Consider the following 23,090-nt stretch of genomic DNA (forward strand, 5'->3'; position numbering starts at 1 on the left):
CGCCTGGGACTGTGATCTTAATAAAACCAGGTCCCAAAAAGGAAGACTTTTGAAACATTGTAACATTATAGATAATTTGTATTTGAGGCACAATTTACTCATTTTGAGTTGAATATCTAAAAATCCCTTAAGTGTTTTTCTTTAAATGAAAGCTTAATCTTTGGTTGGTTGTCTGCAGTTAAACACAAAGCTACACAATGGGCCACCTCTGCTCTGGCAATCACGGGGATCGAAACCTGGTTTCTAGCGTTGTAAGGTGGCAGACACGCTTTTGTGCTACTGAGGGGAAAGCTTAACCTACCAAACAGTTAGCGTTCCTAAATGAACACTATATGCCTCATTAACAATTAAAACTAGAGGGACGGCAGCTAGTTATCACCACCCACCGCCAACTCTTGGGCTACTCTTTTACCAACAATAGTGGTATTGAACGTTCCCACGGCTGAAAGGACGAATACTTTTGGTGTGGCGGGGATTCGAAAACTCGACCCTCATATTAGAGGTCGAACGCTCTAACCACCTGGCCATGTCGGGCCTTACGTGGAAGGGTCACGTGCAATTTAGACCTCTTTAAATTCAAACTAATAAATGCTATGAGTACTTAATGTAATCATGATTTGATCGTTAAATTAAAATACTGATTTTCCTCCTTTCTTTAGGGCATGCTCATTAATATTTTACTATAAACCATAGGCCCGGCATGGCCAGATGGTTAAGGCACTCGACTCGTAATCTGAAGATCGCGGACTCGAATCCTCGTCACACCAAACATGCTCATCCTTTCAGCCGTGTAGTGTTAAAAGTGACAGTCAATCCTATTATTCGTTAGTAAAAGAGTAGTCCAAGAGTTGGCGGTGGTTGGTGATGACGAACTGTTTTCCCTCTAAGCTTACATTGTTAAATTAGGATCGGCTGGTGCAGGTAGCCCTCATGCAGCTTTGCGTAAAATTCAAAACAGACTAAATTAAAAAAAACAACAACATTTATTCTTGTTTTAGCGTTTGAAAAGTTTCCTTTATATATGTACACATATATATGATTTAACTTACACGTCACGTGATCATTAATTACGCTATAAATATGCAATAGTACATCACCATTAGCAACACGGATTGTTTGGGCTGTTGCTATTAGCAGTTCTTAAAGTATGTTTGAAATTGTTACATACGTATATATATATAAATTAAGGATGACTCTTACATTAAGCAAAACTGATTTATTTTCAAATGTATAGCAGGCAAGTATACGAGGTTGTCTTATAATTTAAATTACATATTTTCAATTAAGTAATAGAATGCAAGTCAGATTCACTTCAGCAGTTCAATTTTAATATGCTAGTTGTAACTTTAGAAGTTAGAAGCGTATCGTAAGTCTGTGTTATTACTTAATTTGAGTTTCATTGTAAACAAATAATTATTACATAATTTCACATTGCTTTCTTGCAACTTTTTAATTCCATATAAGTATAAAAAAGATTAACATATTTTTGTATTTATAATGTATATTAAAATTTTATACTGTCCTTCAACGCTACACGAATTAAAAGCCTATGAATAGATTGGGTACTTAAAGAAAACCACCTCGGCATTATATAAGTGAAATTTTAAAAAAATTAACTTAACAAAATTTGTTAGTATTTTCAGTTATTCAGAATTGAGAACATTAAAAAGTGGCCGGTTTGTGGAGAAACAAAATATAATATTTCTTGAATTATTTTGAACTGTGTAAAAGTTTGCTTATGGTACACCCTTTTCTTACATTTTGTTAATAAGTGAATCCTGTTGTCACAGTTTTCACAACATTTTGAGAAAAACTACATCAATAGAGGTCAGTATATTGTTTTAAGCATTTTTACAGTTCATTACTTAATTCATTAAGTCCTTTCCAACAACATGTAAGTAAAAGGATTTGGGGCTTTTAATAAACTGATCGGCAGAATCCATACCAATTAATAAATCAAGAACTGAAACACATTGTGGTTTCAAGTGTTTTGTGGTCATATTCTTTTTATGAAGAGAAATTCTGCAATATTTTTGTTTGATATAATGCTTGGGTTGATTATTCTGTTTAATTTATTCATTATGTAGTTCAAAAATTACTTTAAAAGTTTTAGTGGATCAAGTGTGGAATTTATTGCAATCGTAAGTTAACTTTCTGAAAACTTTCAGATTACCCAATATAGACTGAACTTGCTTTTACGTTAACTGGAATCCAAAAACAATTTAGTTGGTATTGAGAAATGCATAATGTATCCACTTTTGATTAAACAAGTTCTAAACTGCTGTGTTTAAATATGTTACTAATGACTGAGTTAAATTAGTTTGTAGTGTCTATTTCCAGAAGTTGACCTAATATGAAATGATAACTGAACTAAAGCACCATTAATATACCTGACTGTATGATGTCTCAAGCAAAATGGAGTTGGAATTATGAAAAAAAAGAACTACAGTTCATTAGGTAAAGTATTAATTAGCATAATTCACTGTTAATTCAAACCAGAATTATTAGCTTGATATGCACTTTCCAGATTTAATTACTGAACATTACCTGAAACTTGTGTTAGCCTATGTCTCAGTTGTTTAAAATGTAAGATTTTATGAAAATAGTAAATTGAAAATTTCTAAAATCTTTGACCATCAACATTTGTTTAATGTTTTCCTTTTACAACGTATACAGAAGTGTTGTTATATACATGAGTTTTCATTGTTATACCAACCAGTGTTTATTCTAAATTTTCCTCATAATGAATGGGTTATAAAGTCCAGTGATGCAATTGTTTTGTCTCTTTGGAGTATTATTACACAGAACTAACTCACTACCTTTTGTTATAGTTGTGCAGTGAATTCTTTATAGTATAACACTATAAAACCACAAAGGTGATCAGACGACAGTGTGAATAGTGTAAAAGTACATAAAGAAAGAACATTTGCTTATTTTGCAATTAGTGCCAAAAGCACTAAGTTATGAGTACAGTATAATCTAGAGTGTTTACCCAATATAAAGTCCTACTAATAAAGCCGAGAGGTTTTGTTTTGCCATTTTCAAGAAAGTTATTGGAGAAAATACATATTTTTAAATTATTCATATCAATTAATCTATTTTAAGCAAAAGACATTAACACAAAATAACAAATAAAAGTAACTAAAGTTTGAAACAACAACTGATAAAGGAAACCACAAGTTATCTAGAGGAAGTTATGAGCATATGTAAATTTGTTACAAAATTTTGTATGTAGTTTAGAAAAGACTTTGATCCCTTCTCTTCATGACCCATGTGTCAGTGACACTTGTGTTAATAAGTGCTTAAAACAATGATGAATCGGGAAGTCAAACCATTAATTTCTGCTTCAGTGGTAAACATACATACGTATCAGCATTATGTTTCACAACATTATGCGATGTTAGTTTTTTTATTTCCTTAATTTGTATTGTGTGTGTGTGTGTATGTGTATAACTGTACAGCTGTGATGCTTCTAATTATATCTTTTTTCACGTAACACACTTTTTCGAGACACGTGGCTTTTGTGATCTCTGACGTGTTACAGGAGACAAAAACACTTTTATAGCTTCATGGTTATCATTGAATCTTATGAAAGTTACAAAAATAAAACTTTAGATTGATGTTTAATATCATTTAGTAATAAACATATATAGAATTATTATGTTATTATTTCTAGCAAGCATAGTTGTATGCCAGAGGAAAATGTTAAACAAAATACCATGTTGTCAAAGAAAACAAACCTAACAAGAAATGTTCTTTGGAAACAAAAAAGGGAATTGCCAACTAGAATGTAAGTCACCTAAAGTATGTATAAGACTTCTTTACAGCAGCAAATAACTTATTTTTTTCCTGAATTAACCATTGTTAGTTTGGTCTATAATATAGTAATTAAACCAATTTTACTGAACAGGTCAAGACATTCTTGTGGTTTTAATATTATAAAATTCTTCTTAACTCTAGCTAAATAATTTCTAATAAAATGTAACACTTATACAGCACTCTAATGCCCTGCCATTTTCAGATTATTTGATATACTTATTTCTAAAATTGTTCATGTTACATAAGATGCATTGTAATTTGAACCTTTTTATCAGTGTTAAAATGCAAACCAGAAAGGAGTTAATGGTACTATGAACTGCAGTAATTACTATGACATAAAATGCTTTTATAAGTATGTGTAATTTTTAGTATTTGCTTCAGGATCATAGGTTATACACATATATTTTTTATTTGTCAATATGTATTTTTGTTTTAAATATATAAGTCACTGTTAAAATCAGAAAACTGGTTTACCTCAACTTGCAGACAGATAGATTGGTACATAACCTGAAGATGAATAAAGGTAAATGGTAGAGACAATAATAATTCCGACAATTCAAACTGTATAATATTGAACAAGTTTTGAGACTATTAATCTTTGATGCAGCAACAAAACTGGGACATCTGACAACACTCAAGATTTTGTCAATGAAGAAGATCCAATTCAAAACCAGAAAAAGGTTACTGTAGAGGATGTTATTGGTGAGTACCATTTTAAAACTATACAGATGAAATAGTTACTGAATAGGATATTGTTGGTGATCACTATTTTAAAACTATATAAATGAAATAGTTACTGTATAGGATATTGTTGGTGAGCACTATTTTAAAACTATATAAATGAAATAGTTACTGTATAGGATATTGTTGGTGAGTACCATTTGAAAACTCTGCAGATGAAATAGTTACTGTAGAAGATATTGTTGGTGAGCACTATTTGGAAACCATATAGATGAAATAGTTACCGTGTAGGATATTGTTGGTCAGCACTATTTCAAAACTATATAGATGAAATAGTTACTGTAGAGGATATTGTTGGTCAGCACTATTTCAAAACTATATAGATGAAATAGTTAATGTAGAGGATATTGTTGGTGAGCACTATTTCAAAACTATATAGATGAAATAGTTAATGTAGAGGATATTGTTGGTGAGCACTATTTCAAAACTATATAGATGAAATAGTTAATGTAGAGGATATTGTTGGTGAGCACCATTTGAAAACTCTGCAGATGAAATAGTTACTGTAGAAGATATTGTTGGTGAGCACTATTTGGAAACCATATAGATGAAATAGTTACCGTGTAGGATATTGTTGGTCAGCACTATTTCAAAACTATATTGATGAAATAGTTACTGTAGAGGATATTGTTGGTCAGCACTATTTCAAAACTATATAGATGAAATAGTTAATGTAGAGGATATTGTTGGTGAGCACTATTTCAAAACTATATAGATGAAATAGTTAATGTAGAGGATATTGTTGGTGAGCACTATTTGAAAACTATACAGATGAAATAGTTACCGTGTAGGATATTGTTGGTCAGCACTATTTCAAAACTATATAGATGAAATAGTTACTGTAGAGGATATTGTTGGTGAGCACTATTTGAAAACTATATAGATGAAATAGTTAATGTAGAGGATATTGTTGGTGAGCACTATTTGAAAACTATACAGACAAAATAGTTACTGTAGAGGATATTGTTGGTGAGCACTATTTGAAAACTATACAGATGAAATAGTTACTGTAGAGGATATTGTTGGTGAGCATTATTTGAAAACTGTACAGATGAAATAGTTACTGTAGAGGATATTGTTGGTGAGCACTATTTGAAAACTATATAGATGAAATAGTTACTGTAGAGGTTATTCAGTGATGTTGAGAAAACCCACTTCTAGAGAAAAATATATATATAAAAATCGCTCGTTTGGGTTGAGACAATATTTTACATAGAGGAGCGAACAACGTTTTGACCTTCTTCAGTCATCACAAAGAAAGAAGGAGGTAACTGACCAAATGTTTGAAAGGGGTTGTGTAACTGAGTGTTGGAATGTAGAGGGCGTGCTTAGATGTTTGAATATATAATTTTATATTTTTTATTATATTATTTTTAATATAGGTATAAATTGTTCCTTTGTATTGTTTTATTCTGGGCTTCAGTTGTTGTATAAATAAGGCTTCTTTAAATTTGCATTTGTTTTTGTTTGTTTGTTTATTTAGTATTTGAGTGTTTTCTGTGGTTATGTTGTGTTTATTTGACTTGCAGTGTTCGAAAATATGTGAAGGAAGTATGTTAGAAGAAAACTACAAGTTTCTCTGCACAGTAAATGATTTAAATTGTTTTAGTCAAGGAACTTGTCTGTTAGTAAGACCTATTTGTTATGTTTCAGTTTGTTAGAAAATGATTCTGTTAATGATCTCTAAGGAATCATAAAGTGTTGTCACATTGAAACTGTTTTATCTGTTTTAAACCTGCATGTCATTTGTATGTCTGTAATTTTCTACTTCTGGAAACTTTTTTATGAGTAACTTACACCAAGAATCAGTTAAAATAAAAATACATATATTAAATGCAATAAAAAAAGGCACATTTCAGTTGATTATATCTTTAAAACTGCTCTTCCTAAATTGTACAGTTTCATGAGAGATAAATTGAGAATTGTAAGTTTTATTCAGGAAAATGTTAACATAGTTCATAACTTATTATACTGCATAACTTAAATAATTTTCTTCAAACTAGCACTGTTTTCATTTTTATTGTGTACATTTTAACAAAGCAAGTTTGGTAATTTAAATAAAATTTGTGTCAGTAAGAACAATGTTGTTGGGTTAAATGAACACTGTCCAGCTGATCCTTCCAGAAGTTTTTTATAAAGATAGGTTTGATATTCTAACTGAGAATGATGGTAAACAGAATTAACACTTGTCAAAACTTTTAAATGTCTCGGGAAATTCAGTTCTCCTAGGACAGGTAGGTTTTAAGATAAAGTAATTTTGTAACTATGTTTTATTTATAATATTTTAAATATAATATTGTAAATGTAGCATAACCTAGTGTAGTTTTCTGTAGAATCATTAGGTTTGTATTTTATACATTATAACATGTATTAATTAAGTTTAATAAGAAACAGTGTGATTGAAATATCTTGGAAGCTCACTTACAACCATGAGGAAATTTCAGTCATTAGTTTAGTTGTCAAGAGTCATAAAAATACTGGAAAGTATGTTTTAAGTTGAGTACAGTATTCATGTAATGAATTTAAGAAGTATATTATATGATACATGTGTATAGCTTAAACATAAATAAGTTAATTGAAAATAGAAAAGGTTTTTATCAGGAGACGCTGCAGTATTTCATTGATAAAGAATTACACTTTATGGAATATTTCACTTCACACTGAAGTACTTGTAGGTTTGCCTTTTCATAGTTTTATATTTTTAATGTTCATTTTTTTTTTAAGCACAACTTTACAACACCTGTTTTCATAGAATACATAATGTCAAGATTTTTTTGATACCATTAAAATAAATGCTGTCATTGTTTTAGTTCTGTTTTTACTGAAATGTCTTAAATGTAATTGGTAGAGCTAAAAGCAGATTTTAATCTGTTTTGGTTTTTTTCGTGTTAAATCTTTATTTTCTGTGCACCGTAGATGTTAGCTTGAAGCTGACAATTCCAGAAGAAAATTCCCTACTTTCAAGAAAAATTCAAAAAGTTTGTGGGTACTGTGTGAAAATATTTCTTTATTGTAATAACGCGTGTAGTTATATGTACGAAATATTCATGTTTTCTTTTAAATGTAACTATTTTCAAATATTTTGGAGTGATCAAAGAGAAGAAGAATCTCTTTATTCTTGTAAAGTGTATGATAAAAAGTCAATGAGACATTATTATAAATTTTAATTATTTAGAGTTCTCTTATGTTTCTATTTTTCCTGGATTAGTGTTCTTTTGGAAAGCAGATATTAAAATACACTCTTAGTAACTGAATTTTGTAAAATTTAAAAATATACCTATATATTGAAACATATCAGTTATAAAAATGTGTGATTGATCTTGACTTGTTGATTAGAAAATTTTATTATCTCCAAAAACCTTAGAATCTTTGGTGTTATTATGATTTTTCTCCGAATTATATCATGTAATTGCAAAGAGTTTTTTTCAAAAGCCAAATAAGAAAAATAGATTTGATAATATTTTGTTATATTAGCTCAAGAAATTAACTAGATAAAAAATGTTTTCAACTGATTTTGCAGGTTGTCAGTGTTTAGACCTTTTATTCTGGCTGTTTTGCAGTATTTTCACTATTATCTACAGATGCAAGCTTGGGAACAGAGCATAACACAACCATTGGAAGGAGGGTAGGGTAGATTATTTCAACTTACTTTAATTTAATTAAATATAATTAGTTAACAATCATATCTACTCTCACAAAATTCTTGATATATATACAAAAATAAAGACATACTTATCCTGATTTCATACCTTAAGCTCAAAAGAAAATAGTAAGTTAGTATTTTAAACCCATAGATCTGAAGGATTTATGTCTGCTTTCCTTATCAGGATTATGAAACTGGATGAAAAAGTTGAGCCGACAGGTTTACAAAGAAAGCTTGAAATTTGTCAGCTTAATGTTGCTCGTGTTTATAGTCAGCTCTTGTTACGAATGAGGTCTCATCAGCAGGCTCATGCAGGATTAGGAAGGTAAAATAAGGACACAGTAGTTTACTGACTTAATAATTGATTTGTAGTAACTATTTGGTAATACCTGACTATCTGTGTTTTCATTTTTATGACTTGTTGGTAATATGAAAAGAAATGCTGCAGTATTTTATTAACATAAAGCATTCTTAACTTATTCATGTTACTTTCATTGTGAGATTTAAAGATCTAAACAGTATTACAGGTTGAAAATAAAACCTGACTGTAGTCAGACTGTTATGGTCAGAGTCACAACAAAGTGATAATAAATGAAAGAATGTTATCAGTTGTAATATAACCTTTGATAATACTACACTTTATTGACAGCACGGATGCTACATATACTTCTGTGTGTTTTGTGTGATTTCTTATAGCAAAGCCACATCGGGCTATCTGCTGAGCCCACCAAGGGAATCGAACCCCTGATTTTAGTGTTGTAAATCCATAGACATACTGCTGTACTAGCAGGGGGGCTACATATACTTGTAAGTTTAACTTTAAATATGTTTTAATAAATCAGGATTCTTATAACATAGATTGTGATATGGTATTTCATTTGTTATATCATAAAATCTATGGAACTATTATATAAGCCTTTCAAGTAGAACATGTTGAAACCTGTAATTTAGTTTTTTATCACTCCTTTAGGGTCTGTCATCAACACAGACCTTGACTATCATAATAACAACACATTGAAAATCCTTGGAAGTATCTAGTGATACATAAAGACAAATTAGACAAGGCAAAAACTGACCTAAGAACACATAATCTGGTCAAAAATTGAGAGTATTACAACATTATTCACATTTAAACTCAACATTATTTCATGGTACTTGTGTCTAGTGATAAAATATGTACATGATTAAAAACATTTTAATTAAGGTCATAAAAAACATAAGTTGACTCAACATCTTCTGATGTTGTAACGTCATCTATAAATAATTTGTGACCCATGTACAAATTTATAATTCCCACATGAACTTTTTAAAGGTTACCCCACCTCTTTTGCATAAAACATTTAGCCAGACCATCTCTATTTGATAATTATTATAATAATAATAATAATTATAATACATGATCATTATTATATTTAATTATTTCCAAGGATTAATGAATATTATTGGCTTTATACGTTTTGGTTTAGTCAATATTGCAGTTTTTTCCCACAATCCCATGTGTTGTATCTCATATACTTTTTCTGTTATGGCTGAATTTTCAGTTTGTTTTATTTCTTACCTATCCTTTATGATTTATTAAACAATATTTTAAATTACATGGTTGAAAGAAAGCTTTTATTTGCAAAGTAATACTACCTGACACATTAAATAAGCAGCCACAAAAGCTAGTTAGTTGAATAAGGAAACTGTTGTTCCTTAGAGCAGATAAAATTACTATAAAACAACAACAAACTCATTAAATGATATTTTTACTGCTGTATTAAGTTAATAAACACTAAGTAAATATTTCTTGAAGAATTAACAGGTTGTACTTTAAAGGCGTTTATTTAATTAGAAATGTACTAGATGTGTCCATGTAACTACATTATACAGCTGTAGGTTTTGTGTGATGTAAAGCTATCACATAGGAACCTAAAATTATAGAGATGATATTCTTATAGACAACTAAACTGGTAAAACAAAATCTGCTTGGTAGAATGGTAATATAAAATATGCATTTATATTTATTTTCATAAATTAATTTACATAAGTCTTGATTATTGTTTACTACTTAGTTATGTGATGTATGGTGACTAAAATGTGCTTGGATGATTAGATATGATACATTTATACAATTTAGTTCACTAATATATAAGACTATAAAAAATATGATTTAAGTAATCACATGTTAGCTACTTTAAACAATGTAGGATTTGAATTTCTTTCATTTTTTACTTTAGAGCTGGTAAATCTTCTGAGAAAGAAAATAATATCTTTGAGGTAGGATTTACATAATTTTGAAACTTAGTAATTGATTCATTTTATTATAAATAAAGAATGCACCACAAAAATATTAAACCCTTTGAAATCACTCAACTGTGTGGTTTTGTAATTTTGTGTTAAATTGGTTTCTTGTAACCAGTTTTCCTTAACATCAGAAAGAATGTATCAAATATTCAACAAAAAAAATTATATGATGGATTATGAAAGTGAGTTTTTGTTGTTAAGATTTTTAGAGAAAGTGACTGTTTTTGGTATTAATTACACATTCTTTAGTTTGTCTTGCACTGTTTTATATCCAGTGATCAACAGATGAATCTGGTTGGCAGTGTGGTTCATTATTAGGTTGTAATTTGTCAGTATCAGGGATGAGTAGCCATTAAGATAATATAGTTTCTTTTTTTCTTCAGATTCTTTATAAACTACTGACTGAAGCTGTATGGATAACCTTTAGTCGAACTCAGAAAGAATGTATAGAGAAAGAAATCGGAAGGTGAGTAAGCTCACCTCTGATACAGTCTTACCTTCCCTCACACAAGGTGACCTCAAACTTCTTTCTGCTCCCTAAGCATTGCTAAAACATTTTAATGCTCAGCTCACCAGTTTATGTTCTCCACAAATTTTATGCCACTTTTTAATGTGCATAGAGTATGATCACCCTCCACCAATAGTACTACAACACCTATACTGATACAGCTATTTCCACTTGATGTTTGTTGTAAGTAAAACAAGCTTTACCATATCAAACCTTCTATTGGACATTGTCTGTTTTGTTTCTGTAAAGATAGGAAGGAGGAAGTTGTCCTGGCTAGGATACACATTGGTCACAGTTTTTTAATTCATCATTTTCTTTTACTGAGACTGATGCACTAATATCTGGCCTTTGTGACACTTAAGTCACAGTAGCCCACATTTTACTGTTGTGCAGTTGTTAGAACGATTCTGAACAACAGCACTTTTTTAGACTTTTTTTTTTTTCATGGGTTTACCTCTGATGCTGGACAGTGCCATTAGTGATGGTGACACTGTCCACCTTACTTGTAATTAAAAATTTTTAAGGGCTATTGGCCTTTTTAATTATGTTTAAGTTTCATACCTGCTCTTTTGACTTCATTGTTTCATTTTTGCATTTTATAAAAAAGGTGCAGATAGCCTTGTTACTTTACATCAAACAACCAACCCATTCCTCACTTTTATGATTGGCATAACATTGTTTAAATATGTGTTTTTGCTGTCATTGTATTTTATTGACATTTCAATATCCTTTTTGTTTTATGTATTTTGTATTCAATTGTTTCATTTTTTTTGTTTTTACATTTGTTTATTGTTACCGAATTATATGGTGACATATAATGACATCATGCTTCAGTGTATTGACAATGGAAATTCTCATTAATTCAGTCTATCATGCTCTACATTTCTTGTTTTTTACAACTAGTTAATCCGGTATTTGATATATTATATATGTTTCTTTTTCCTCCTAGCTTAAAGATGTTGTTGATCAGTTTTTGTGCTATTAATGGTACTAGAATCCTCTACCATTCCTTATATGTCTTCACATCCTCTCTGTGACTTCTGTTGCTCAGGAGGACCATTGACTGTCACACCCATTTATTTACTTTTAAACCTCCTACTTGTACTTCCATTTTGATCCAGATTGGCTTCCTTGTCTGGTTCACTCCCATTAATGTATGTGGCACATACCACCACCTTTCAGGGTTCATGTTCCAAACCTTTCATTCCCTGAAACCATTCTGTTTCCAATTATCTATCCCCTGTCACATTAACTAGTTTGGTTTGTGAACTGCTTACACTGGTGTATTCAGATTTATTCATGGAAAGCCACTATCTCCCCAACATTTCTTATCATCAACTTTATTGTATCACCATGTCTTTGACCGTCTGTCTTCACTGTCCATTAGAAGAAATTATTCAGGCTGGAATGTGGACTACTCTCTATTCCTTCATTTCTCATTACCAGCACCATCTAACTGTATCTTTCTCAGATGGATACTGTCTTCCTCTCACGTTGATTTTACACATGTCTGTTTACTTTGGGCATGTCTTTTCACAACATTTAATTTATGTTTTCTTTTCAGGAACCCTCTTTTACTGTTACTCATAGGATCCCACTCTGTGGTAGGTGTTGCCTGATTGGGTGGCCTTTTAATCAAACCTGTGTTAAATACTGGTAGAACTGTGATGCTCACTGTAAAGATGTGGTATCCTAGTGGTATATACTTGTGTGTCTATAGGTATTAATAAGTTTAACTCAGTGGTGCACCATCATTCATGGACGATCAAGAGAGAAACAAAAGGGTATTTCTGCCCACCCTTGCTGACCCTTTGATTGCATAAATTAGGGATAGTCTCCTTTTATAAATAGGGAATTGTAGAGATCCATTGTACTTTCTACAGTGTGATGTTCCTTCATAATCTCTGCCTCATTTACTCCACTCCTTTCTTCTTCAACAGACCATGGGAGCCCATACCACTTACTAGTTTACTTTACAATGCAACCACTTATTTATCTACTCATTTAGGAGAAAGCAAAGCTTCCCCTTCCCTGGATGCTTATTCCAAGGTGGACCGACTGTCAGTTGGAGCAGGACAAGCCTACATGGGATCCTACTCCTAATACTGGGCTCAAGATGATACTGCCCTGTAACCACAGTTGAGTGCAGTAGAGGCCCTCATCTACATTAATTTTAGTTGCAGGAGGTTTCCTTCCCTGCTCCTCCAGTTAAGTTTGGAGGACTTTGTCTGCCTCATAATACTTGCAACAGAACATATGTACATTGTTCCTGTGGTTGAGCAACTGTCCTACATCATTCTCATAATTTCAGGTGAAGGATGATTGAGTGAGCTATTATTTCTGCTTTTAGTGCTGGTTTCAGATATTGTCCTGTTTTTATGGTTGAATTGAGGCAACAACATGAACCCATAATGCTGGATTTGGCTTCTTATACTTCTTGTTCCAATGGTGGCTTTGGGAGTTTGCCAGGTTTTGTCTAAATACTAACTTATTCTTTGTAATTTCAGTAGCTAGATGTATAGCACTCTGTTCTTGTGGTTAGGGCTGGTGTGTATATATATCACATGGTCCACATGCCTTGACCACAATCCTTATTACTCTAATTTTTATTTTTACCTGGATGACCCTTAACTTCCTAATGCTAAGGACAGACTGTTGAACGTTGTTTGTGCAGTTGAGGTTCAGTAGATAAATAGTCAAGACTAGTTTTGTTTTTATTATTATATATCATTGAACTGTCTCTTGACTTGACATTTTTTCTATGTGTGAGTATCAAGTGTGCTTCGAGTTTTTACATCATAGAACAGCTCTTCACCTATGAGAGCCAGTGTTTTCCAGTTTTTACTTCATAGAACAGCTCTTCACCTATGGGAGCCAGTGTTTTCCAGTTTTTACTTCATAGAACAGCTCTTCACCTATGGGAGCCAGTGTTTTCCAGTTTTTACTTCATAGAACAGCTCTTCACCTATGGGAGCCAGTGTTTTCCAGTTTTTACTTCATAGAACAACTCTTCACCCATGGGAGCCAGTGTTTTCCAGTTTTACTTCATAGAACACTCTCATGGAACAGCTCTTCACCTCTTCACCTATGGGAGCCAGTGTTTTCCAGTTTTACTTCATAGAACAGCTCTTCACCTATGGGAGTGTTTTCCAGTTTTACTTCATAGAACAGCTTTTCCAGTTTTTCCACTTCATAGAACAGCTCTTCACCTATGGGAGCCAGTGTTTTCCAGTTTTACTTCATGGAACAGCTCTTCACCTATGGGATGGGAACAGCCAGTGTGTTTCCAGTTTTACTTCATAGAACAGCTCTTCACCCATGGGAGCCAGTGTTTTCCAGTTTTTCCAGTTTTACATAGAACAGCTCTTCACCCATGGGAGCCAGTGTTTTCCAGTTTTACTTCATAGAACAACTTCATGGAACAGCTCTTCACCCATGGGAGCCAGTGTTTTCTAGTTTTACTTCATGGAACAGCTCTTCACCCATGGGAGCCAGTGTTTTCCAGTTTTACTTCACTTCATAGAACAGCTCTTCACCCATGGGAGCCAGTGTTTTCCAGTTTTACTTCATGGAACAGCTCTTCACCCATGGGAGCCAGTGTTTTCCAGTTTTACTTCATAGAACAGCTCTTCACCCATGGGAGCCAGTGTTTTCCAGTTTTACTTCATAGAACAGCTCTTCACCCATGGGAGCCAGTGTTTTCCAGTTTTACTTCATAGAACAGCTCTTCACCCATGGGAGCCAGTGTTTTCCAGTTTTACTTCATGGAACAGCTCTTCACCTATGGGAGCCAGTGTTTTCCAGTTTTTACTTCATAGAACAGCTCTTCACCTATGGGAGCCAGTGTTTTCCAGTTTTTACTTCATAGAACAGCTCTTCACCTATGGGAGCCAGTGTTTTCCAGTTTTTACTTCATAGAACAACTCTTCACCTATGGTAGCCAGTGTTTTCTAGTTTTTACTTCATGGAACAGCTCTTCACCTATGGGAGCCAGTGTTTTCCAGTTTTTACTTCATGGAACAGCTCTTCACCTATGGGAGCCAGTGTTTTCTTACTATTCATTTTGCCTCTCTAAAGGAATAAAACGTATAGACATTTTGTTTTTTTCCACCCATATTAAGTTAATTCCCTTCATACTGGGTGAATGGCATACCTGTTTCAGAAATACTGTGGTGCCCTGCATGTGTGCTTTGGTTTTATCTTGGAACACACCAACAGCTTTCTGCTGATTTTATTCTTAGGTATCTAAAGTGGTCTCTGCACCTTTCCCATATGGGATTCTAGCTTTGTGTAAGAGACATAAGACCATATTGGAAGTTAACATTTTCTTACATTAAAAATGCATTTCCAATAGGTACTTACCTTCTGCCACACACTTCCTGACCCTCTTCCCACTTCTGGTGTTATTCATTTTAACTCTTGCAAATTTTCAAAAGTGAGGATTGGAGAGAAACATTAGAGGAAGCTAACTGTATCAGTATAGGTAGCACAGTACTTTTGGTGGGGGTGGTCACATGCCATATATATGTTCAAAAGTGGCACAAAATTTATGAGGTATATAGACTGGTGTGTTGAGTGTTAATATTTTTAGGAATACTTATAAGGCAAAAAGAAGAGGTAAGTACCTATTGCAAATATATTTTAAGTGTAAGAAAATATTAACTTACAGCAATGTACAATGATAAGTTATTTATTAATCTATCACTTTCTGATTTGTAGATAGGTAATTTGCTTAGGTGTTTATTATCTTTATGTAGTTGTTACTTGCAACTTCCTAAAGGTTTAAGGTTTGTGAGATTACATTGTGTCACTTGTGCTTGAGTCTTGTGAACTTCATACAAGGTAGAATAATTTAAAAGAGGGTTTTCAAAAGATTGACCAAGCATTAACAGTGATAACAGACATAAAAAAACTGAAGTTTGAAAGAAATTTGACCTCATTTTGTGACTCGTTTATAGCATATACCTAAACATGTGGGGCATCTTTTGGTAATTTTATACTTATAAGCTTAAAGGGTTGAATATGCAGAACATTGTATAGATACTTATTGTTCAGAAGGCAAAAAGGAGAAGCAAAAAACAGCTATGTTGGTTGGCTGACATAATTCTGAGGAGCTTGGAACTTTATACTTTGTGTTTTTCAGGTTAATGAAATCAGAAGTCTTCAACAGATATGAAACATTATGGAGTTATTCATCGAAAGGTATTTCGTTATAGATTGTGTTCAATACCTATTTAGATTAACATATTTAAGATTGTATGCTACAAATTAAAATGAATCACTACTGAGAGTTACAGTGATGGGCAAGCTCTGAAGTGTCAAAAAATTTCAAACTCTTTGCTGTGCTGTGTTTGTAGGTAATATTTACAACATTATCTCCCAGAATTTATGGTGTTAAAAGTTCAGTGTAAGGTACCTTAAATACATAAAATTCACATAATTTTACTGTGGTTATAGGATTTTCTAAAAATAATGTTAAATGTCTAATTAGCTGATACTTTTTATTTCAAGAATATTGAAATTAGCAATTGTATAGATTTTTACCAAATTTGTAATTTAAATATCCTTGTGTTAGTTTTTACTAAAAGACAATAAATGCTTTGAACTTCCAGCTGTTGTAGTTCATAACTTTTCTATCTTTACTAAACATGTTTTTGACTTCCACCTGCTGTAATTAAACTTCTTACTTTGTGATAAGTCAGTGCTTTGAACTACAACTACTACACTTCTGGTTAAGAGAACACTAGTGACTTTTCCTGTAGATATAAAAGAAAACCACATCTGTTATTACCATATTTTATATAAATATTTAGCTGTTACTTACTTATCTTCATTTGCATACATCAGCTGTGAATTTAGTAATTTTTGTATTCAATTAATAGCTGAACAGAAAAATGATGGAAGCTATCATCTGACAAAATCTTTAGGAAAGGAAAAAATGTAAGTAGTATCTTTAAAGGGTTTCAGGTTTAAGTGTCAAAAGACACAAAACAAGGGTACTGTTTTTAGTTAAGTTCAACAACTTTATCACTTTAGTCATAAATACTTATTAAATAGAGTGCATAGATATATTTAAGTAAGATTTCAACTAGTTTTATTAATCATAAATTGTTTATTATCATTAACCAAAAAAATAGCAATGTTTCCTTAATACAGTGAGCTGTATCATGTTTATTAGTGAATGACAACAGCTGTTGAATAAAATCATTATTCCAATGTGGTACTCACTTTCTCTCGTGAGACTATCTGCTCTTGTCCAGTGCTTCCCCTTACGTATGAATATTTTTTTTTGTGCATGCACAAGCCTTGTGCTCCCCCCTTTTATTTTTATTTCATATATTCCAACGTGTCTGACAATTTGACATGGTCTCCTACTATTATTTTCTACAACCATTAAAGTAGATCTGTTGACTTCATGGAAGTTGTTGCTTCTTAATACTTGTTACATTATCAAAGAAACTGACCCACTGCTATCCTAGATAATGTGGCCTCCTTATTTTATTTGCATAATTTAAAATATCCACAACCAGTGGAGTTGATCCATCACCTTAACAAGCTGGCATTGCTTCCTTATACCATTTACAATAGTATGGAATTGAACCATCATCAGACTGGTCTCCTACTATTATTTTACCCAAATGGAGCAGTTGACTTTACCTTACTTAGTGATAAAGCTACCTGTTGCACATTCATTACTCACTGGAGTTGATTCATCACATATGTAGTTCACTCCCTTTGATTGGGAGCACTCATCCTACCTTCACGTAAACACGAGTTCCAATAATTAAGGTTTTGGATTTGAGTGAACCAATCAACATAAGTCTTCACACAAGCTGATTCCATCCTCTTGATGTCAGATGACAAATTCCAGATTGATCTGGAGGTGATTATTCTTGTGTCATACCCAATAATTGTTGTGGGTCTTAAACTCCGATTTTTGGGTTTCAGGTGAAGACAGTGTGATCCTTGTCCTACTCTTGCGTGGATGTCAGGACCCCACAAGAAAGTTTTGAGTGTAGTTGATTTGCTGTGTATATTTTGATGTACTGTGGCCATTCTAGATCTCCCAACTCCTGTTTTAAGAATTATACACATGGGTGAATATTATCTCTTGCTCAGAAGTGGTGCATTTACCCTATTTTATCTTTGGATGTTTTCAGAAGTGCTTCTTTTATTCCTTCCCATCAATCCCTCCTCCTTCCCAATGTGGGATTCTAGCTGATCTTATAAGAGGGGGTAAGTATTGTATCAGAAGTTATAGTTTTCATATACTGAAAATGTTTTTCTAACAGGTACTTACCTCCTCTTGTGCTTCCCACCTTTCCTCCCCACTTCTCCAGTGCTCACATCTTCAACCAAACTTTGAAGTGAAGGTTCAATAGAGAAGTGTAGAGGGAGTCACATGAGCATGCTATGCAACTATTGCTTAATAAATGACACGTGATGATTTGCATGAGAAACATGTTAAAATATACTAATACAAAAAAAGGGGAGGGGAGCACAAGCCTTGTGGCATGTGTAAATAAAACGTTCACATACAGAGGGCAGCACTGAATGAGAATAACTAATCTTGTGAGCTGAGGAAAATGGTAATTTTTATACTTTTCTTAACTTTCATTGATTAATTTTTTTGTTTTTCAAACAAAATATCTCAACTAGCATCTATTGTAGCAGTCAAACACTTCAACAAGTTATACTAGAAACACATATTCTGTATACTTAAACTATAGTTATATCTCAAACACTGACTGAAGAAATGACATTAGCAGCACATAATCTGTGAACTTAAACTGCAGTTATATCTCAAATCTTCCCTTATGATGTGATATTAGAAACACATTTTTAAACTACAGAGTATCTCAAACGACACTTTAAGAAGTGATACTGATAAAAACACATTTAAACTGCAGTCTATCTCCAATAACACTTTAAGAAATGATACTGATAGAAACACATATTTAAGCCATAGTTCATCTCAAATAACACTTTAACAAATAATACCAGAAATACATATTTAAACTATAGTTTATCTTCAATAACACTTTATGATGTGATACCAGAAACACATACTTAAACTGTAGTTTATCTCCAATGACACTTTAAGAAGTGACACTAGAAACAGGTATTTAAACTATAGTTTATCTTCAATGACACTTTAAGAAGTGACACTAGAAACACATATATAAACTGTAGTTCATCTCCAATGGCACTTAAGAAGTGACAGTAGAACCACATATGTAAACTGTAGTTCATCTCCAATGACACATTAAGAAGTGACACTAGAAACACATATATAAACTGTAGTTCATCTCCAATGGCACTTAAGAAGTGACAGTAGAACCACATATGTAAACTGTAGTTCATCTCAAATGGCACTTTAAGAAGTGACACTAGAAACACGTATGTAAACTGTAGTTTATCTCCAATGGCACTTTAAGAAGTGACACTAGAAACACATATGTAAACTGGTACTTTCAAAACTTTCAGAAGTGGCTGCCATATACCAAATATTCACAGCAACACACACACACTCAATATAAATATCTAAGGATGAAAACAAAAGTTACGAACTATTTACAGTTTCCATGTGTAGCCTGAATTATGTAGTGGGTGTGTTTTAAAGATGTGAATTAATAAACTCCAAACTGTTAAAAGACCCAGTGGAGAGGGGAAAACATCTTTTGTTAAATTATCAATACAATGAAAAAGAACAAAAACAACAGAGCTTACTATTCAAGAGCATAATGGAAACTCTATAATATTGATCTCTCTGCAATAGAAAAACAAAGATAAATGGACATGATACTAAAATAATAATATATGAACCACACATTGAAAAGTAAGATAAAAGATGCATCCTTCATCTATGTAACTGATAAGACACTTAGTCAGCATAGCACTAAAATCAACAAAACCTTGAAAATGTTTCAAGTTATTTGATTGAAGTTCTAATGGGGGATAATATACCAATTACAGAAGAACCAGGATAAAATTTGTGGCCACTACCAGCAGAGAAATAGTCCTTTGTAAGACTTCCCTTAAGATGGCAGCTGATTAACTGCCAAACCCTAATGTAAAAATTATTTGGTAATTACTGTTTGGTTATTACACAAATATGTTCTAATCAGTAATTACACATATGTTTCCATATACTGGTACAACAACTATATTGCATTATTCTTTTCTTTATATTTTATACAGTAACACTTTATCATCTTCTTACACTTTTCCATTAGTAATGTTTTACACAATAAATGTTTGAAATCTTGTTAAATTATTCTGTTCCTTAGAGTCTATCTAGTAACAGTTATATTTTGATACCATTGTACTGTATGGAGTGAAATAAAAAACTGTTAGGTATAATATTACATCATTTTACTGTGTATAGTTCAAATAATAATGTGTTAGGTAACTTGTTACACCATTATATTGTGTGTAGTTGAAGTAATAACATGTTAGGTATCATGTTACACCATTCTGCTGTGTAGAGTTGATGTAATAACTTGTCAAGTACCTTATAGAACCATTCTACTGTTTGTAGTTGAAGTAATAACACATTAGGTATTTTGTTACATCAATCTACTGTGTGAAGTGAAGTAATAACATAATAGATATCTTCTTACACAATTGTACTATGTAAAGTTGAGGATTAACATGTTATGCATTTTGTCACACCATTCTACTATGTGTAGTTGAAGTAATAACATGTTAGATATCTTGTTACACCATTCTACTATGTAGAGTTGAGGAATAACATGTTAGGTATCTTGTTACACCATTCTACTATGTAGAGTTGAGGAATAACATGTTAGGTATCTTCTGGTATTCTACTCTGTGTAGTTGAAGTGATAACATGTTAGGTATCTTTGTACCTTTCTCCTATGTCTAGGTGAAATAATAACCTGTTAGGTATCTTTTTCTACCATTCTGCTGTTTGTAATTCAAGTAATAACATGTTAGGAATCTTGTTGTACCATGGTACTGTGTGTTTTTGAAATAACAACATGTTACATATATTGTTGTACCATTCTACTACATGTAGTTGTACTAATAATATGATAGGTACTTTGTTGTTACATTCTTTTCTGTGTAGTTGAAGTAATAAGATGTTAGGTATCTTGTTACACCGTTCTACTATGTGTAGTTGAAGTAATAAGATGTCAGGTATCTTGTTACACCGTTCTACTATGTGTAGTTGAAGTAATAAGATGTTAGGTATCTTGTTACAGTTGAAGTAATAAGATGTTAGATATCTTGTTACACCGTTCTACTATGTGTAGTTGAAGTAATAAGATGTTAGATATCTTGTTACACCGTTCTACTATGTGTAGTTGAAGTAATAAGATGTTAGATATCTTGTTACACTGTTCTACTATGTGTAGTTGAAGTAATAAGATGTTAGATATCTTGTTACACAGTTCTACTATGTGTAGTTGAAGTAATAAGATGTTAGATATCTTGTTACACCGTTCTACTATGTGTAGTTGAAGTAATAAGATGTTAGATATCTTGTTACACTGTTCTACTATTAGTTGAAGTAATAAGATACTATGTGTAGTTGAAGTAATAAGATGTTAGATATCTTGTTACACCGTTCTACTATGTGTAGTTGAAGTAATAAGATGTTAGGTATCTTGTTACACCGTTCTACTATGTGTTAGTATCTTGTTACACCGTTCTACTGTAGTAAGTAATAAGATGTTTAGGTATGTTGTTGATGTTAGATATCTTGTTACACCGTTCTACTATGTGTAGTTGAGTAATAAGATGTTAGTAATAAGATGTTTTGAAGTAATAAGATGTTTAGGTATGTTGTTGTACCATTCTACTGTATGTAGTTGAAGTAATTAGATGCTAGTTGTCTTGTTGTAACATCATACTTGTGTGCACTTGAAGTATTTTGATCTTTGTTTTTGTATCATTCTACTTTGTATAGTTGAAGTAGTAATGTGTTGGGTATCTTGTATCACTCTACTGTATGTAGTTGAAGTAGTAATGTGTTGGGTATCTTGTATCACTCTACTGTATGTAGTTGAAGTAGTAATGTGTTGGGTATCTTGTATCACTCTACTGTATGTAGTTGAAGTAGTAACGTGTTAGGTATCTTAGTGTGTAGTGAAAGTAATAACATGTTAGGTATATTGCATCTTTCTATTGTGTATAGGTGAAGTAATAACATATTAGGTATATTGTTATGCCATTATACTGTGTGTACGTGAAGTAATATTATGTTAGGTATCCTTTTTTACCATTCTACTATATATAGTTGAAGTACCTAGATGTTAGTTTTGTGATTGTATCATTCTACTTTGTGTAGTTGAAGTAGTAATGTTTTTGGTATCTTGTAGTACCACTTTACTGTGTGTAATTGAGGTAATAACATTAGGTATATTGTTGTACCATTCTTCTCTTTGTAGTTGAAGTAATAATATGTTAGGTATCATGTTACACTATTCTATTTTGTAGCATTAAAGTAATGACATGTTCAGCATCTTGTTACAACATTCTACTGTTTATAGTTGAAGTAATAACATGTTAGTTATCTTCTTGTACCATTTTGCTGTGTGTAGTTGAAGTAATAACATCTTAGGTGTCTTGTTTCACCATTTTGCTGTGTGTAGTTGAAGTAATAACATCTTATGTCTTGTTTCACCATTCTACTGTATGTAGTTGAAGTAATAACATTTTCGGTATCTTCTTGTACCATTTGTATGTGTGTAGTTGAAGTAATAACATGTTAGGTATCTTGTTACCCCATTCTGCTGTGTAGCATTGAAGTAATGATATGTTCGGTATCTTTTTGTACTATTCTACTGTGCCTAGTTGAAGTAATTAGATGTTAGTTATGTGGTTGTACCATTCTTCTGTGTGTAGATGAAGTAATAACATATTAGGTATCTTGTAGTACCATCGTACTGTGTGCAGTTGAAGTAATTTAATATGTTAGGTATGTTGTTACACCATTCTATTGAAGTAACATGTTAGTTATCCTTTTGTACCATTCTGCTGTGTGTAGATGAAGTAATAATGTGTTAGGTATCTTGTTACTCCATTCTACTGTGTATACTTTAGTAACTGTTGGATATATTGTTA

At 32.2% G+C, this 23,090-nt stretch overlaps 1 protein-coding gene across 11 annotated transcripts in view; it reads left to right on the forward strand.

The window, feature by feature from the left end:
• The first annotated feature begins 1,049 nt into the window (after positions 1-1,049).
• The window catches only part of LOC143226755 (protein phosphatase 1 regulatory subunit 36), a 28,609-nt gene continuing 6,568 nt past the window's right edge, over positions 1,050-23,090 (forward strand). For 2 of the 11 annotated variants that reach the window (XM_076458134.1, XM_076458128.1), the window contains exons 1-11: positions 1,098-1,237; positions 2,341-2,457; positions 3,677-3,790; positions 4,427-4,521; positions 7,477-7,546; positions 8,081-8,185; positions 8,388-8,528; positions 10,423-10,462; positions 10,873-10,955; positions 16,141-16,199; positions 16,880-16,937. In XM_076458134.1, coding sequence (XP_076314249.1) covers positions 2,399-2,457; positions 3,677-3,790; positions 4,427-4,521; positions 7,477-7,546; positions 8,081-8,185; positions 8,388-8,528; positions 10,423-10,462; positions 10,873-10,955; positions 16,141-16,199; positions 16,880-16,937 — 824 coding nt within the window. In that variant the 5' untranslated portion in view covers positions 1,098-1,237; positions 2,341-2,398. Of the gene's footprint in view, positions 1,238-1,426; positions 1,828-1,870; positions 1,895-2,327; positions 2,458-3,676; positions 3,791-4,426; positions 4,522-7,476; positions 7,547-8,080; positions 8,186-8,387; positions 8,529-10,422; positions 10,463-10,872; positions 10,956-16,140; positions 16,200-16,879; positions 16,938-23,090 lie in introns of those variants that run through there. The other 9 variants (XM_076458129.1, XM_076458131.1, XM_076458133.1 and 6 more) reach the window with 9 other exon arrangements.

This window comes from Tachypleus tridentatus, chromosome 9 (genome assembly GCF_004210375.1).
Source record: "Tachypleus tridentatus isolate NWPU-2018 chromosome 9, ASM421037v1, whole genome shotgun sequence".
NCBI classification, from domain to species: Eukaryota; Metazoa; Arthropoda; class Merostomata; order Xiphosura; family Limulidae; genus Tachypleus; species Tachypleus tridentatus.